Source organism: Nerophis ophidion, linkage group LG05, assembly GCF_033978795.1.
Source record: "Nerophis ophidion isolate RoL-2023_Sa linkage group LG05, RoL_Noph_v1.0, whole genome shotgun sequence".
In the NCBI taxonomy this organism is placed as follows: domain Eukaryota; kingdom Metazoa; phylum Chordata; class Actinopteri; order Syngnathiformes; family Syngnathidae; genus Nerophis; species Nerophis ophidion.
In genome coordinates, this window is record NC_084615.1 from 11764935 (window position 1) to 11781526 (window position 16592).

Consider the following 16592-nt stretch of genomic DNA (forward strand, 5'->3'; position numbering starts at 1 on the left):
ATTGTGCTCTGGCAGCAGCTCTACCGCTTCTATTTGTAGCCATGGTTTCACTTTGAGCGGTAGACAACACATCTGGGAGAGCAGCCGCCGTTTCGTTGCCTTGTGAGGAAAATGAATCACAAATACGGGTGAGTGAATTTAAGATGGTGCTTTGAGAAGGCAACAATATTTTATTAGGTCGATAAAGTGAATCTGCCAATATTGTTGTTGTTTTTTAATCAAATTAAATGTTAATTTTTACTTACGTTTCTAATGTGAGGTTTGTTTTTAAAACAGTTGAGTAATTGATAGTGGTTTGATTTTGAGGGTTTGTTTTATTGAGAAATGTTCCAAATAATGGTCTAGTAATATATGACAACAATTGGTGGATTTGTGCTAAAAACTTAAGAAAAACTAACTGGTGAAAGAAGAGCAATTAGTTTGAATTCCGTTGAAGATCCATTGTTAAACTATCAAAATAAAGATACTTTTACACAATCAAAATTGTCTTTGTGGATGAGCTATTTGATGTGCTTTGTCCAGTTATAAAATACTCACTTGGGATCAATCCTTTTTCATCTGGGACCCGGTGTTGACATATTGGAATAGACTCCGAAATATGCCCAAATAATTCAACTGAGCAGTCAGTCTTATTGTCAACCCAGATAATTCAGTAAAAATTACATTTGTTATTCATATTCAATATTATTTGCGTTTATTATGATTGTGATTATTAATATTTACACTGCAGTAATACCTTATTAGTTTTCTCCTTTTACTTGTTATTTATTATTCTATTCATTCCTTTGACTTGTTGCCCGGTGTGGTTTATGTGTGTGAGGGTGGTTTGGTTTACACAAATAAATAAATAAATGATCATTGTTTTTATACATGTTTGCCCAAACAATGTTCAATAAAATAAAAAAAATGTATGTTTATATTAGGAGTGTGGGAAAAAATTGTTTCGAATATGAAATGAATTGAATACGTTGTGCGATTCAGAATCGATTCTCATTTAAAAAAAATCTATTTTTCATTTTTTTTAAATATTATTTTTAATTTTTATCACAGCAATACCATAACAATGCAATCCAATTCCAAAACCAAACCTGACCCAGCAACACTCAGAACTGCAATAAACAGAGCAATTGAGAAGAGACACAAACACGACACAGAACAGACCAAAAGTAGTGAAACAAAAATGAATATTATCAACAACAGTATCAATATTATTTATAATTTCAGCATAGCAGTGATTAAAAATCCCTCATTGACATTATCATCAGACATTTATCGATCCATTTTTTACCGATTATTCCCTTTGGGGTCGCGGGGGGGGCCTATCTCAGCTACAATCAGGCGGAAGGCGGCATACACCCTGGACAAGTCGCCCCCTTATCGCAGGGCATTAGAAATTTATAAAAATTAAAAAAAATAACAATAATTTCACAGTGGCTTATACTTGCATCGCATCTCATAAGCTTGACAACACACTGTGTTCAATGTTTTCACAAATATAAAATAAGTCATATTTTTGGTACGTTTAATAGTTAAAACAAATTTACATTATTGCAATCAGTTGATAAAACATTGTCCTTTACAATAATAAAAGCTTTCGTATTGTGAGGCAGACGCACTAACATATATATATATATATATATATATATATATATATATATATATATATATATATATATATATATATATATATATATATATATGGCTTCACGGTGGGAGAGGGGTTAGTGCGTCTGCCTCACAATACGAAGGTCCTGCAGTCCTGGGTTCAAATCCAGGCTCGGGATCTTTCTGTGTGGAGTTTGCATGTTCTCCCCGTGAATGCGTGGGTTCCCTCCGGGTACTCCGGCTTCCTCCCACTTCCAAAGACATGCACCTGGGGATAGGTTGATTGGCAACACTAAATTGGCCCTAGTGTGTGAATGTGAGTGTGAATGTTGTCTGTCTATCTGTGTCGGCCCTGCGATGAGGTGGCGACTTGTCCAGGGTGTACCCCGCCTTCCGCCCGATTGTAGCTGAGATAGGCGCCAGCGCCCCCCGCGACCCCAAAAGGGAATAAGCGGTAGGAAATGGATGGATATATATATATGTATGTGTGTGTGTGTATATATATGTATTCATTTATTCATTGATATATATGTATGTATATATAAATAATAAATATATTAAATTATATATATTTATTTATCTATACAAACATACATACATAAATGAATATATACAATATAATATATATATAGATATATATACTATATATATATCTATATATATATACATATATATATATATATATATATATATTTATATTTGAATCTGATGAATCATATCATCATACTTTATTTTCAAAATATATTTAGTCTCTTTACATTTACCAAAGTCTTTAAAGTGAGAAGTGCCGATCAACCCTTTCTCATCTTGTGCGCCACGACCACATGATGCTTTAAAGGCGCATGCGTGTACTCAAACCACGCCTTCCTCTGACGTCACACTCTCCGATTGGACCTCGTTCCGGAAGTGTTTAGTGGCGGCGTAAACAACGCCAGCAGTGTGATTCTCAGCCATAAAGTCACACAAACTAGATATATTTATGTTTATAAAGCAGGACTATGACCACCACACTTGATATATATCTGCCTGCTTCACAAATGTACCGCAACCCGTTAGAAGTTGTCTGATAGTTGGAAAGGAGCGAGAGAAATGGAGTGCGTTGTGACGGGCGGAAATGTGAAAGGTAGATTCTTTCATTTTGGGAATAATGAAGCACTAAAGTTATACAATGTTGTATTTTCTGTGAACATGGACATTATATATGTTGTATTCTCTGTGTGCATGGACATTATAATTGTTGTATTCTCTGTGAACATGGACATTATATATGTTGTATTCTCTGTGTGCATGGACATTATAATTGTTGTATTCCCTGTGAACATGGACATTATATATGTTGTATTCTCTGTGTGCATGGACATTATAATTGTTGTATTCTCTGTGTGCATGGACATTATAATTGTTGTATTCTCTGTGTGCATGGACATTATAATTGTTGTATTCTCTGTGAACATGGACATTATATATGTTGTATTCTCTGTGTGCATGGACATTATAATTGTTGTATTCTCTGTGTGCATGGACATTATAATTGTTGTATTCCCTGTGAACATGGACATTATAATTGTTGTATTCTCTGTGTGCATGGACATTATATATGTTGTATTCTCTGTGTGCATGGACATTATAATTGTTGTATTCTCTGTGTGCATGGACATTATAATTGTTGTATTCTCTGTGTGCATGGACATTATATATGTTGTATTCTCTGTGAACATACACATTATATATGTTGTATTTTCTGTGAACATGGACATTATATATATTGTATTCTCTGTGAACATGGACATTATAATTGTTGTATTCTCTGTGAACATGGACATTATATATGTTGTATTTTCTGTGTGCATGGACATAATAATTGTTGTATTCTCTGTGTGCATGGACATTATATATGTTGTATTCTCTGTGTGCATGGACATTATATATGTTGTATTCTCTGTGAACATGGACATTATATATTTTGTATTCTCTGTGAGCATGGACATTATAATTGTTGTATTCTCTGTGAACATGGACATTATAATTGTTGTATTCTCTGTGAACATGGACATTATAATTGTTGTATTCTCTGTGTGCATGGACAGTGTTCGCCAAAGCCATCCACTCGCTGTCCAGGGTCGGCGATGAGCTGTACGTGGAGCCCGAAGACAAGGGGGTAAAAGGCTTGTTGATGGACACGATGCAAAGGGGGACTTGTTATCAAGTGTGTGCTTCTTCCATTGCAGCTTGCCCTGCGGTCTGTCAACTCATCTCGGTCGGCTTACGCCTGCTTCCTGTTCACGCCGCTCTTCTTCAGCAGGTGTAGACTCTTTGTGTGTGTGTGTGTGTGTGTGTGTGTGAGAGAGAGAGAGAGAGAGAGAGAGAGAGAGAGAGAGAGAGTCAGTGAGTATCAGCTGCCTCGTTTGCTACTGGACATGTGTGGGAATGTCACACCAAGTGTCTGTTTTTCTGCAGATACACCACACCCGGCGGGGATGTCTTCCGCTGCAAAATGGCAATAAAGGTGGGTTTGAATCAGGGTTGTGTGGTTTACCGGTGCCATACTTGCCAACCCTAACGATTTTCTCGGGAGAGTCCCGAATTTTAGTGCCCCTCCCGAAGGTCTCCTCGGGGCAACCATTTTCACAAATTCGGACAACAATATTGGGGGCGTGCCTGAAACCTTCACCCTTTAAAGTCCCCATGCTGTCCTCAGTCACGTCCGCTTTTCCTCCATATTAAACAGCGTGCCCAGTCAGATAACAATTATGGCTTTTGGAACTCAGTGCACACACAACAACCTATCTGGATTCCATAAGAGATTCGATAAGGAATCTGTTCGATAAGAGGATTCGCTAATGGCAATCGACTTCGATAATTTCGTAACAAACATCATCCATATCCTCCTCCTTTCATTTACATATGTATAATATATACAGTGGGGCAAAAAAGTATTTGGTCAGCCACAGATTGTGCAAGTTCTCCCACTTAAAATGATGACGGAGGTCTGTAATTTTCATCATAAGTACACTTCAACTGTGAGAGACAGAATGTGAAAAAAAAATCCAGGAATTCACATTGTAGGAATTTTAAAGAATTTATTTGTAAATGATGGTGGAAAATAAGTATTTGGTCAACCATTCAAAGCTCTCACTGATGGAAGGAGGTTTTGGCTCCAAATCTTACGATACATGGCCCCATTCATTCTTTCCTTAACACGGATCAATCGTCCTGTCCCCTTAGCAGAAAAACAGCCCCAAAGCATGTTGTTTCCACCCCCATGCTTCACAGTAGGTATGGTGTTCTTGGGATGCAACTCAGTATTCTTCTTCCTCCAAACACAATGAGTTGAGTTTATACCAAAATAGATACATGGATGATACAGCAGAGGATTGGGAGAATGTCATGTGGTCAGATGAAACCAAAATAGAACTTTTTAGTACAAACTCAACTCGTCGTGTTTGGAGGAAGAAGAATACTGAGTTGCATCCCAAGAACACCATACCTACTGTGAAGCATGGGGGTGGAAACATCATGTTTTGGGGCTGTTTTTCTGCTAAGGGGACAGGACGATTGATCCGTGTTAAGGAAAGAATGAATGGGGCCATGTATCGTGAGATTTTTGAGCCAAAACCTCCTTCCATCAGTGAGAGCTTTGAATGGTTGACCAAATACTTATTTTCCACCATAATTTCCAAATAAATTCTTTACAATTCCTACAATGTGAATTCCTGGATATTTTTTTCACATTCTGTCTCTCACAGTTGAAGTGTACCTATGATGAAAATTACAGACCTCTGTCATCATTTTAAGTGGGAGAACTTGCACAATGGCTGGCTGACTAAATACTTTTTTGCCTCACTGTGTATGTATATATATATATATATATATATATATATGTATATATATATATATATATATATATATATATATGAGATAGGCGCCAGCGCCCCCCGCGACCCCGAAAGGGAATAAGCGGTAGAAAATGGATGGATGGATATATATATATATATACATATATACCTGTAATTCACTAAAACTTCAGTATTTCTTTTTAAATATATATGTATGTATATATATATATATATGTATATATATATATATGAAATACTTGAATTTCAGTGAACATACAAAATGTTAACATCTATAGTTATATTTTCATAAACAATCATAAATTAATCTTTCAGCACATACGCAATGTTGACATCTGTAGTTATATTTTGATAAACCATCAAATTAATCCTTAAGCACATACAAAATGTTAACATCTGTAGTTATATTTTCATAAACAATCCTAAATGAATCTTTCAGCACATATACAATGTTGACATCTATAGTTATATTTTGATAAACAATCATAAATGAAGCGTTCAGCACATACACAATGTTGAGATCTGTAGTTATATTTTGATAAAGACGGGGAAAAAACGTGCATACTTGTAAACTGCATACAACAAAAAAAGGCAGCAAACATGGCTGGAGAGGCAAAGTTAAATCATGGAATGCAACCTTTCCTTAGCAAAAACAATGTGTGATTTATCCGCATATAATGTATAAAAACGACCGTATCTATAAAAAAAAGAATGTCAATGTTTTTATTCCGTGCATTTTTTTTTTAATTGAAAAATATCCATCCATCCTTTTTCCAATGTTTGGCCCTCTTGGGATCGTGGGATGGCTGGAGCCTATCCCAGCTGTATTTTTTTTATCCATCGATTCTCTGAAATTATGAATCGATTCAGAAACAGAATAAATACAAATTGTAATTTTGATGTGAATTGACTTTTTAGAGCACTCTGAATGATTTGTCTCTTCACTGATGTGATTAGATGTTGTTGTTACAATGTTGGATGTTAAACAATGGCAAATTGGACAGTTCATGCATTTGGGCGTGACATTTGTCAGCGTTTTGGGATGCCTCTGCATGCTGCGTTTTGCGGTTTGATTTCAACACGGGCCATTTGTGATGTCACAGATTGACGGACGTACTTATGTGAGCATTCTAGGACATGCTGTCGGTTGGCCTTCTACCAGGACTGTTGGCAGACTGTAGGTCAGAACAGAGTTTGACAATCATCACAGGTTCTCTTTAAAGGCCTACTGAAATGAGATGTTCTTATTTAAACGGGGATTGCAGGTCTATTTTATGTGTCATACTTGATCATTTCGCCATATTGCCATATTTTTGCTGAAAGGATTTAGTACAGAACATCCACGATAAAGTTTGCAACTTTTGCTCGCTAATAAAAAGGCTTTGCCTGTACCGGAAGTAGCAGACGATGTGCGCGTGACGTCACGGGTTGTGGAGCTCCTCACATCTGAACATTGTTTACAATCATGGCCACCAGCAGCGAGAGCGATTCGGAGCGAGAAAGCGACGATTTCCCCATTAATTTGAGCGAGGATGAAAGATTCGTGGATGAGGAAAGTGAGAGTGAAAGACTAGAAAAAAACAAATCAAAAAAACTAGACGGCAGAGCGATTCAGATGTTATTAGACACATTTACTAAGACTATTCTGGAAAATCCCTTGTCTGCTTATTGTGTTACTAGTTCTAGTGTTTTAGTGAGATTACATGGTCGTACCTAAAAGTAGGAGGGGTGTGGCCACGGGTGTGGTGACTGCCAGTGTCTCTGAGGGAAGCCACGTTTCTCGATGAGGCGAAGCGAAGGCATCCGTTGGGGCCGGGCTGAGCTTCTTTTTTTTTCCCCCTCCACGGTGGAAGCATCCCACGTTCGGGGGCGGCTGGTCGGAGGAGGTAAGAGAGTCCGAAGCTGCGTCTTTGACAGGTGCATGAGGAACGACGCAAGCTCTCCGCTCATATCTACGGTACGAGCCGACTTATTACCATAGTTTTCTCACCGAAACCTGCCGGTTGACATGTGGTAGGGGAACCATGTTCGCTTGACCGCTCTGTTCCATAGTAAAGCTTCGCCGTCATCTTTCGGGAATGTAAACAAGGAAACACCGGCTGTGTTTGTGTTGCTAAAGGCGGCCGCAATACACCGCTTCCCACCTACATCTTTCTTCTTTGACGTCTCCATTATTAATTGAACAAATTGCAAAAGATTCAACAACACAGATTTCCAGAATACTGTGTAATTATGCGATTAAAGCAGAGGACTTATAGCTGGGATCCGGCCTAGAACAAAATGTCCGCTACAATCCGTGACAATCCGTGCTATTTAGTAAACTAAAAAGGCCGTATTGGCATGTGTTGCAATGTTAATATTTCATCATTGATATATAAACTATCAGACTGCGTGCTAGTAGTGGCTTTCAGTAGGCCTTTAAAGACATGACCGGGATGCTATTTCTTTTGGCAGTTTTAATTAGTTTCACACAATCAATGTCATGAATAACAACTAATCACCAAGTATACTCATCCTAAACTGTAGTCAACATTAATGGAGCTATTTTCCTCATCACTTCGCGTGTGTTTTTCTGATGCCATTATCCAGAGTGTGGCGGCAGTCTTCAGGTCCCTGGCGTCTCTGGAGAAGACGGTAGAAAAGTGTCACATCGAGCTGGACAAGCGAAAGGATCGACTTACCTTCACGCTGCATTGCAAACACGGTATGGCGGCGCCACTTCACTGCTGCTAACGTTACCTGGAAGTAGGGTTGTCCCGATACCAGTGTTTCAGTATCGCTACCAAAATGTATTTCCATACTTTTCAGTGAACATACTAGACAACTTGTCCTTAGTAATAAGTAAGGAGACGTATGCGGTAACACATTGTCTCATTTCTCATTCTATTTTGTCAAAATTATGAGGGACAAACTGTAAAAATTGATTACTAAGCCACTAGTTAATTTACTCTTAATATCTGCTTTTTTTTCGTTACATGTTCTATCTACACTTCTGATAAAATTTAATAATCACCTCTTCTGTTGTTTGATACTTTACATCAGTTTTGGATGATACCACAATTGTAGGTATCGGTCTGATACCAAGTAGTTTCAGGATTGTACATTGGTCATATTCAAAGTCCTCATGTGTCCAGGGACGTATTTACTGACTTTATAAACTTAACCTCTTAAGGCACATGCTTTTTTTTTATTTCTCTTTGCTATTTTGGCTTATTGGACCCTAATTAGAATAAAAACTAAGAATCATCTTTTGATATGATGTACTTAGTCCATAAGTACACAAACGTGTACTTCATGTTTAGTGACATGCTAATTCTTATTTTTACACTTTTTTTTTTTCAAATTCCATTGTATGTTATAATTTTCTGACACCACCAGATGGCAGTATAAGTGTCCACATAAGTGGCCATAAGACCCCAAGTCAGTAGTGTACACAATTTTAGAAATAAGAGCTACAAGGTCCACGCATGTGGTTACTAAGCCTTCAAATATGAATTTTAAAAAAAGGTTGTGTGATGATAATAAAAATGTATCTAATCATAGTAGTATCGACTAGATACGCTCCTGTACTTGGTATCATTACAGTGGATGTCAGGTGTAGATCCAACCATGGCGTTTGTTTACATTGTTTCTAAGAAACTTACTTTATTTCTCCCCATGTAGGCGAGGATTAGTGATTTAGAAGTAGCTAAAACACTGTGGATGGACATTAGCCGCTAGCTAGCTAGCCATCTTTTAAAGCAGCTCTTCCTGAGGGCGTTTCGGTGTTATAACTTCACCTTTATCTTTAGTTTTTGGCCAAAATGCGCCCATTCTCCCTTTTTTTGTCTACACACCGTGTCTGCTTGTAAGTACTCTGTGCATGTGCGCTGCCGAACACGCTCTTCTGCTCGCAAAACGAGCAATGTCACGACGTGACGACACGCCGTCATGACTTTTCAAACAGAGTATGGTACCATTTTTGATTCATTAGTACCACGATACTATACTAGTACCGGTATACTGTAGAACCCTACCTGGAGGTCATAAGTCGTTATCTAAAAGAACAGCAATACATCCTCTGTTTATTTTACTGTTTTGTTGTCTGCAGGTCTCTTGAAGACGCACAACCTGTCTTTCCAGGACAGTGAGAGCTTACAGGCGGTGTTTGATAAGGACAACAGTGCCAACACGTTTCGAGCCAATCCTAGGTATGGACTTTTGCGTAAACAAAACAAGGAGCACGCACCGGGTCGGGTTTTACGTGGCGCATGGAAACGTGGGACAAAAATAACACCAACATGAACAAGTGTCTTTGTCTTCTCTACCTTCAGGCTGCTGGTGGACACAGTTGTGCATTTCCCTCCTTCCCTGGACGAAGTGACTCTTTCAGTCACTGATGAAAGAATGTGGTTTAGGAACCATGTGGATGAAGGTTTAGGTGACTAAGAAGTTGTCTTTTTTTTTTTTAAAGGGGAACATTATCACAATTTCAAAAGGGTTAAAACCAATAAAAATCAGTTCCCAGTGGCTTATTTTATTTTTTTAAGTTTTTTTCAAAATTTTACCCGTCCCAGAATATCCCTAAAAAAAGCTTCAAAGTGCCTTTTTTTTCGCTCTCTCGAAGCCACTGTTCATTTTCCTGTGACGTCATAAAGTGCTGCCAATACAAACAAACAATGGCGGATACCAAATCAAGATATAGCGACATTAGCTCGGATTCAGACTCGGATTTCAGCGGCTTAAGCGATTCAACAGATTACGCATGTATTGAAGGGGATGGTTGGAGTATGGCGGCAGATAGCGAAAACGAAATTGAAGAAGAAACTGAAGCTATTGAGCAAATAGCTATTGACGCTATTCGGCCATGTCGCCGGTAAAATGTGCAGACCAACGATCGGAAGTTTCGCATCTTGTGAAACTGGATCAACTTAAATCCGTCGATTGGTAAGTGTTTGTTTGGCATTAAATGTGGGTGAAAGGAAACGCTGGATGTAAATATCGTTTCAAGTGTACATACAGCTAGCCTAAATAGCATGTTAGCATCGATTAGCTGGTAGTCATGCCGCGACCAAATATGTCTGATTAGTACATAAGTCAACAACATCAACAAAACTCACCTTTGTGATTTAGTTGACTTTATCGTTGCAAATGCATCTGCAGGTTATCCGTACATCTCTGTGCCATGTCTGCCTTAGCACCGCCGGTAAAATGTGCAGACACTCCGGCACATTCGATGGGGGTCTGGCGGCAGATTTCTTTGACTTTATCATTGGAAATGCATCTGCTTTGAGTGTCGCAGGATATCCACACAATCTTGCCATCTCTGTAGTAGCATAGCTTTCGTCGGTAAAGTGTGCGGAACAAACGACTGACCATTTCGTCGGCTTTCCCCACACCCTTGTATTTTGAACAAATTTCGTGCAATTTCTTGCCACTTTCGCATCTTTCAACTTGAATCCCTCCCTGTTAGTGTTGTTACACCCTCCGACAACACACCGACGAGGCATGATGTCTCCAAGGTTCCAGAAAATAGTCGAAAAAACGGAAAAGAACAGAACTGAGAGCCGGTGTTTGTAATGTGTTTGAGAAAATGAAAATGGCGGCTTTATTACCTAGGTGACGTCACGTTCTGACGTCATTGCGCCAAGAGCGATAAACAGAAAGGCTTTTAAAAAATTCACCAAAATTCACCCATTTAGAGTTCGGAAATCGGTTAAAAAAATATATGGTCTTTTTTCTGCAACATCAAGGTATATATTGACACTTACATAGTTCTGGTGATAAATTTCCCCTTTAAAGCTATTTTGCTAATCATTTGTTGTTCAAGTGTAAGTGAACAGGCTTTTTTCCCCCCGTTCCCCAGAGCAGTCCAAGGCCATGCTGACGGAGCTGTGTCTGGCCTCCGATGAGTTTGACCATTTTGCCGTCCAAACTCACAACAGCATCACTTTCTGTCTGAAGGAATCCCGGGTGAGAAATAAACACATTTTTAAGGAGGAGACCGCAGATAAGCAATTTGTATTACATTGTGTCTCCTGCAGGGTCTGTTACTTTTTGCAGAGTCGACAGGTCTCCCTATTTCTATATACTTTAATGAGCCGGGCAGGTATGCGCATTCACCTGGAGAGAATGCACCTCGCTGCCTTTTATTGACATTTGTTTGTGTTTCTTTCAGCCCTCTCGTGCTCTCAGTGACTGACAGCGTACTGGAGGGCAACTTTGTGCTGGCCACACTTTCAGACGACACGAGAAACTCCACAAAAAGGTTTAATTAATTGATTGATTGAAACTTTTATTAGTAGATTGCACAGTACAGTACATATTATGTACAATTGACCACTAAATGGTAACACCCCAATGAGTTTTTCAACTTGTTTAAGTCGGGGTCCACGTAAATCAATTCATGGTAGCGTACAAAAATATTGCATACCGTATTTCCTTGAATTTGTCACGCTTTGATAAAAGGATTGGACTCAGATGCAGAGTTGGGACTTTAGACAGACTTTTATTTTGACAATTTCCTTTTACCTCCCAAGTCAAGAAAAACCATTATCTATAATCACAAAAATAAACTACTCGGCGAAAAGGTTCCAGAAAAAGAAGGAACAACCGAAAATCACTCCGAACAGAAGAAATCACAAAAGTAAAGACGAACTATAAACAGTATTTAACAAAAAACGCTCCAACAGGAGGACCAAAACAACATCTATGAAAATATCTACACTACCTAATCTAATAAAGTATTTAACAAAAATAGTCACTCAAAAAGTTGATGAATGAATGAAAAACTTTTAACTGAAACTTACCACTGCAGCTGAAAAACTAAATAATCAAAATCACTCTGCTGAGGAGGAAGAAAGGAAAACTCAAAATACTCATAAAGGGGTTCAGGATCAAGGGACATAAGCACAAGGCAAGGCTTGGACAAAGACATGGACGCTAGAGAGCAAGAATAAACGTGACAATCTGGCACAGAACAAAGGAAGGAGTGAGCTTATAAACATATGAAGGTAATAGGGAACAGCTGGAAACAACCAGAGAACAGGGATGATGTCAGACTGATGACACAAAAGGAAGGGCAAGTGACCTGAAACGAGATGAGAGTTACTTTTCAAATTAAAACCATAAGACAAAAAAAACAAAAACAAGACATCCCTCACCGCGGTGTGACAGAATTGCTGCCGGGTATATAGTATGCTCCTGCCTGGAATTACTGCCGGGTCAAACTCGTTTCGCAAAATATTATTTTTATTAGCGCATGTCTAGAATTTCCGCCGGGTCAAACTCGTCACGTCACAAGTGACACTTCACCTGTCATCATTTTCAAAATAGAGGAGGCTGATTTCAATCATTTGAAATCGCATAAAGGGAAGAAGATTAAGAGCTATTCAGTAGGATTTAAGGTCCAAGCTATTGAATATGCTAAAAAGAACAGTAAGCAGCTATGTTTTATTAATATACCGTAGCTGCGTGTGTCAAATATGAGTCATTAAATGACTCCCGCCTCCTGGTGGTAGAGGGCGCTAGTGATCCTTCTTGCGACTACTCGGCTGCAGAAGAAGTGACAACAAGCAGCAAGAGTGAGCAGCGATCGTTTATTTTTTCCTCTCGCTTGCACTTTTAACATGGAGGATTACATATCTAAAATAAAACAGTTTTTTAAACTGGACTTTCACTCGAAGCAGGAGGTAATACAGGAAGATCTCCATCGAGACAGAGAGACTTTTAAAACTGAAGAAAGATAAGGAAGACTTCTATAAACAAGTTATTGATGCTTTTGATCAGAAGGAGCTGTGCATGGACTTCATTTATAAGTAAAGGTAAGACCATAATAAATTTTTTATATTAAATGTGCCTTTCATGATGATATCCTTACATCACACTCAAATTTACAAGCGCAGGTCTAAAATTACCACATGCCTTTTGTAAACGCCGGAGTGAGAAGAGGTTTTAAATTAATTAGCACCCTGGCGGAAATTCAAGGAAATACAGTAGTCTTGACTATGGTTGTATGGTATACCGGTACTAGTATAGTATCGCGGTACTAAGGGATCATAAACGGTACTATACTCTGTTTGAAAAGTAGCGTAGTTGCGACTTGTCCAGGGTGATTGATTGATTGATTGAAACTTTTATTAGTAGATTGCACAGTACATATTCCGTACAATTGACCACTAAATGGTAACACCCCAATACGTTATTCAACTTGTTTAAGTCGAGGTCCCCGTTAATCAATTCTTGGTGTACCCCGCCTACCGCCACAATGCAGCTGAGATAGGCTCTAGCACCCCCCTGCGACTTGAGAAGGGACAAGCAGTAGAAAATGGATGGATGAATGGGTTCACAATTTATCTATTTATTTATTAATTTTTTAACGGGCATGACGTCACGTGGTGACATTGCTGGTTTGACGAGCATGTTGGGCAGCGCACACACACAGAGTACTTACAAGCAGACACAGTGTGTAGACAGAAAAAGGGAGAATGGAAGAATTTTGGTGTAAAAAGTAAAGATAAAGGTGAAGTTATAACACTGTAACACCCTCAGGTAGAGGTGCTTTAAGACATCGTAACATTCATCCCTGTTTTAGCTACTTTTAAATCACTAATCCTTGCCTCCATGGCGACAAATAAAGTCTGTTTCTTACGAAGAATAACTTTGCATGCTTCACTACACACCGTAGGAGGATACAATAGCTCACCGGCGTCACCGCTAACAAAAGCTAGCGTGCCTGAATGTAAACAAATGTCATGGGTGGATCTACACCTGACATCCACTGTAATGATACCAAGAACAGGAGCGTATCTAGTCAATACTACTATGATTACATCAATATTTGTTTAGCGTCACAAAATCTTTTTGAATTTTTAAAAAATTAATATTATGTGTATAAAGTCAGTAAATATGTCCCTGGACACATGAGGACTTTGAATATGACCAATATATGATCCTGTAACTACTTGGTATCGGATCGATACCTAAATGTGTGGTATCATCCAAAACTAATGTAAAGTATCAAAGAAGAGAAGAAAAAGTGACTATTAAATTTGAACAGAAGTGTAGATAGAACATGTTAAAAGAGAAAATAAGCAAATATTAACAGTAAATGAACAAGCAGAGTAATAATTAATTTTCTACCGCTTGTCCCTCATAATGTGTACAAAATAATGGGTGTATGAATGACACTATATGTTACTGCATACGTCAGCAGACTAATTAGGAGTCTTTGTTTGTTTACTTACTACTAAAAGACAAGTTGTATAGTATGTTCACTGTTTTATTTAAAGACTAAATTACAATAATGATCATATGTTTCTTGTACCCTGAGATTTTTTGTTAAAAAAGTCAATAATGACATGTTTTGTGGTCCCCTTTATTTGGAAAAGTACCAAAAAGTATCAAAATACATTTTGGTACCGTTACCAAAATATTGTACAACCCTAGTTGTGTGTCGTCTTTGTATTTTCATTGTCTATTTGATCTTATATTCTTGTCTTCATGATAGAAACATGCTTGTATTATCATTAAACACCTTTAACTTGTTAACAAAAAACTCTTTTTCACAAATAAATGAATATAAATGATATATATGAATGAGGTAGAGCCCCTCCACTTGAAATTGAAAAGTAGCTCGCCTCCAGAAAAGGTATGGCCACCGCTGGTCAAGATCTTCCCAGTTAGCTACTCCGTTCTTGGTCATACATGGCATGTAACCTCCTCCAACCTCAGAGGACAAAGCTAAGAACACTGCTCCCAGTCTGTGGAACGCTCTCCCTGACCACATGAGGGCACCACAGACTGTAAATGCTTTTAAAAAAGGCTTAAAAACCCTTCTTTTTAGAAAAGGCTTTTTTTTTTAGATGTATGCATACTAGTTCTTGCTATTAGGCTGTTCTATTTTTGGTTTTTATTCATTTTTATTACCTTTTACTTTTATTTTTTAATACACTGTAGCACTTTCAGCTTGTTTGCTCAATGTAAAGTGCTTTTTAAAAATCTATTATTGTTATTATGTGTGAATCGCGCATCAAAAATATTTACATTTAAAGAACATTTGACCTCTACCCTAATGCTTTTTTAAAATCTAACTTTAGTGGCCTCTGACCTTAAAACTGTTCCACTCCAAACATCTCAGGCAGCAAACTCATGTCACTTATTTTCAACTCCACTCCAGAGGGCGCTCCCCCCCGCCGCCTCTTCCTCCTGACGACTTCATGAACGACGACATGGATGCCTACCTCATCGCCATGGATACCAGCATTGCACCGGGTCCGGCTGAAACTGACCCTACCCTTTCTAAACGGCACAATGTAGCCGACCACAGGTCAAGACTGCACGGTCCAGAGGAGGAGGAAACGGCAGAAGAAGATGGACCCCCAAATAAGAAGGTTTGTCTTTTTTTTTTTTTAACTTTTTTTCTGGAATACCAAAAGTGGTTTTATTCAAATTTACACATTTGAGGGATTTTTTGCCCATCATTCACAATCTTTATGTGAGACAAGAACCTGTAGGTTTTTCTTTTTGTTATGCATTCTAAATTGTAAATAAATGTTAGTAAGTCAGCTGACAGTCAATGGGAGCTCCTCTATTTTGCTAGGATTAGGGTTAGGTTTGGGGTTAGGGTTTAACCTGTCCAAAAACCACCAACAATACTCCCATTTACACAACCTGAACACTAACCAAGTGTTAGTGATATTGCTATTATAATTGCTAACGCAGACGGTCTAACTTAGTGATCATAGATAATAACTAGCTTGTGCTGCTATATTGGCAACACCAGTCTGCTGCTGATTCACATCTTAAATTGGGAAAGTTAATTTTGGATTATAAATCATGCCTCTTTTTTCTTTGGAGCTGTCATTTCATAAAAATAGTAACAAATCAAAATCGATGTTATGAATTATTGACCTGTTCAAGGCTCCCATTATTTCACATCAAAAATTCCACTTTGAAATATTTTTGGGAGAAAATATTGCATATTTTGTGTTTGCCGTATCAATAACAAAGTTTCCTTTTAAACAAAAAAATATATATATATATCAGAAACGTATTATCGACGGACAGAGCAGAAGTTGATGGAGGGACTTGAGCATTGAAAGTAAAAAAAACAATGTATGACTTATTTTTAACACTTTTATGAGGGTGGCACTT

At 38.2% G+C, this 16592-nt stretch overlaps 1 protein-coding gene across 2 annotated transcripts in view; it reads left to right on the plus strand.

Moving 5' to 3' along the window:
* Nucleotides 1-16592, plus strand: part of LOC133552667 (cell cycle checkpoint control protein RAD9A-like) — a 20654-nt gene continuing 4062 nt past the window's right edge. Inside the window, exons 1-11 of one of the 2 annotated variants that reach the window (XM_061900026.1) lie at nucleotides 1-128; nucleotides 3693-3763; nucleotides 3834-3907; nucleotides 4063-4111; nucleotides 8049-8163; nucleotides 9550-9649; nucleotides 9773-9879; nucleotides 11305-11411; nucleotides 11483-11547; nucleotides 11617-11706; nucleotides 15616-15829. In XM_061900026.1, coding sequence (XP_061756010.1) covers nucleotides 4100-4111; nucleotides 8049-8163; nucleotides 9550-9649; nucleotides 9773-9879; nucleotides 11305-11411; nucleotides 11483-11547; nucleotides 11617-11706; nucleotides 15616-15829 — 810 coding nt within the window. In that variant the 5' untranslated portion in view covers nucleotides 1-128; nucleotides 3693-3763; nucleotides 3834-3907; nucleotides 4063-4099. Of the gene's footprint in view, nucleotides 129-2485; nucleotides 2729-3692; nucleotides 3764-3833; nucleotides 3908-4062; nucleotides 4112-8048; nucleotides 8164-9549; nucleotides 9650-9772; nucleotides 9880-11304; nucleotides 11412-11482; nucleotides 11548-11616; nucleotides 11707-15615; nucleotides 15830-16592 lie in introns of those variants that run through there. The other variant, XM_061900024.1, reaches the window with a different exon arrangement.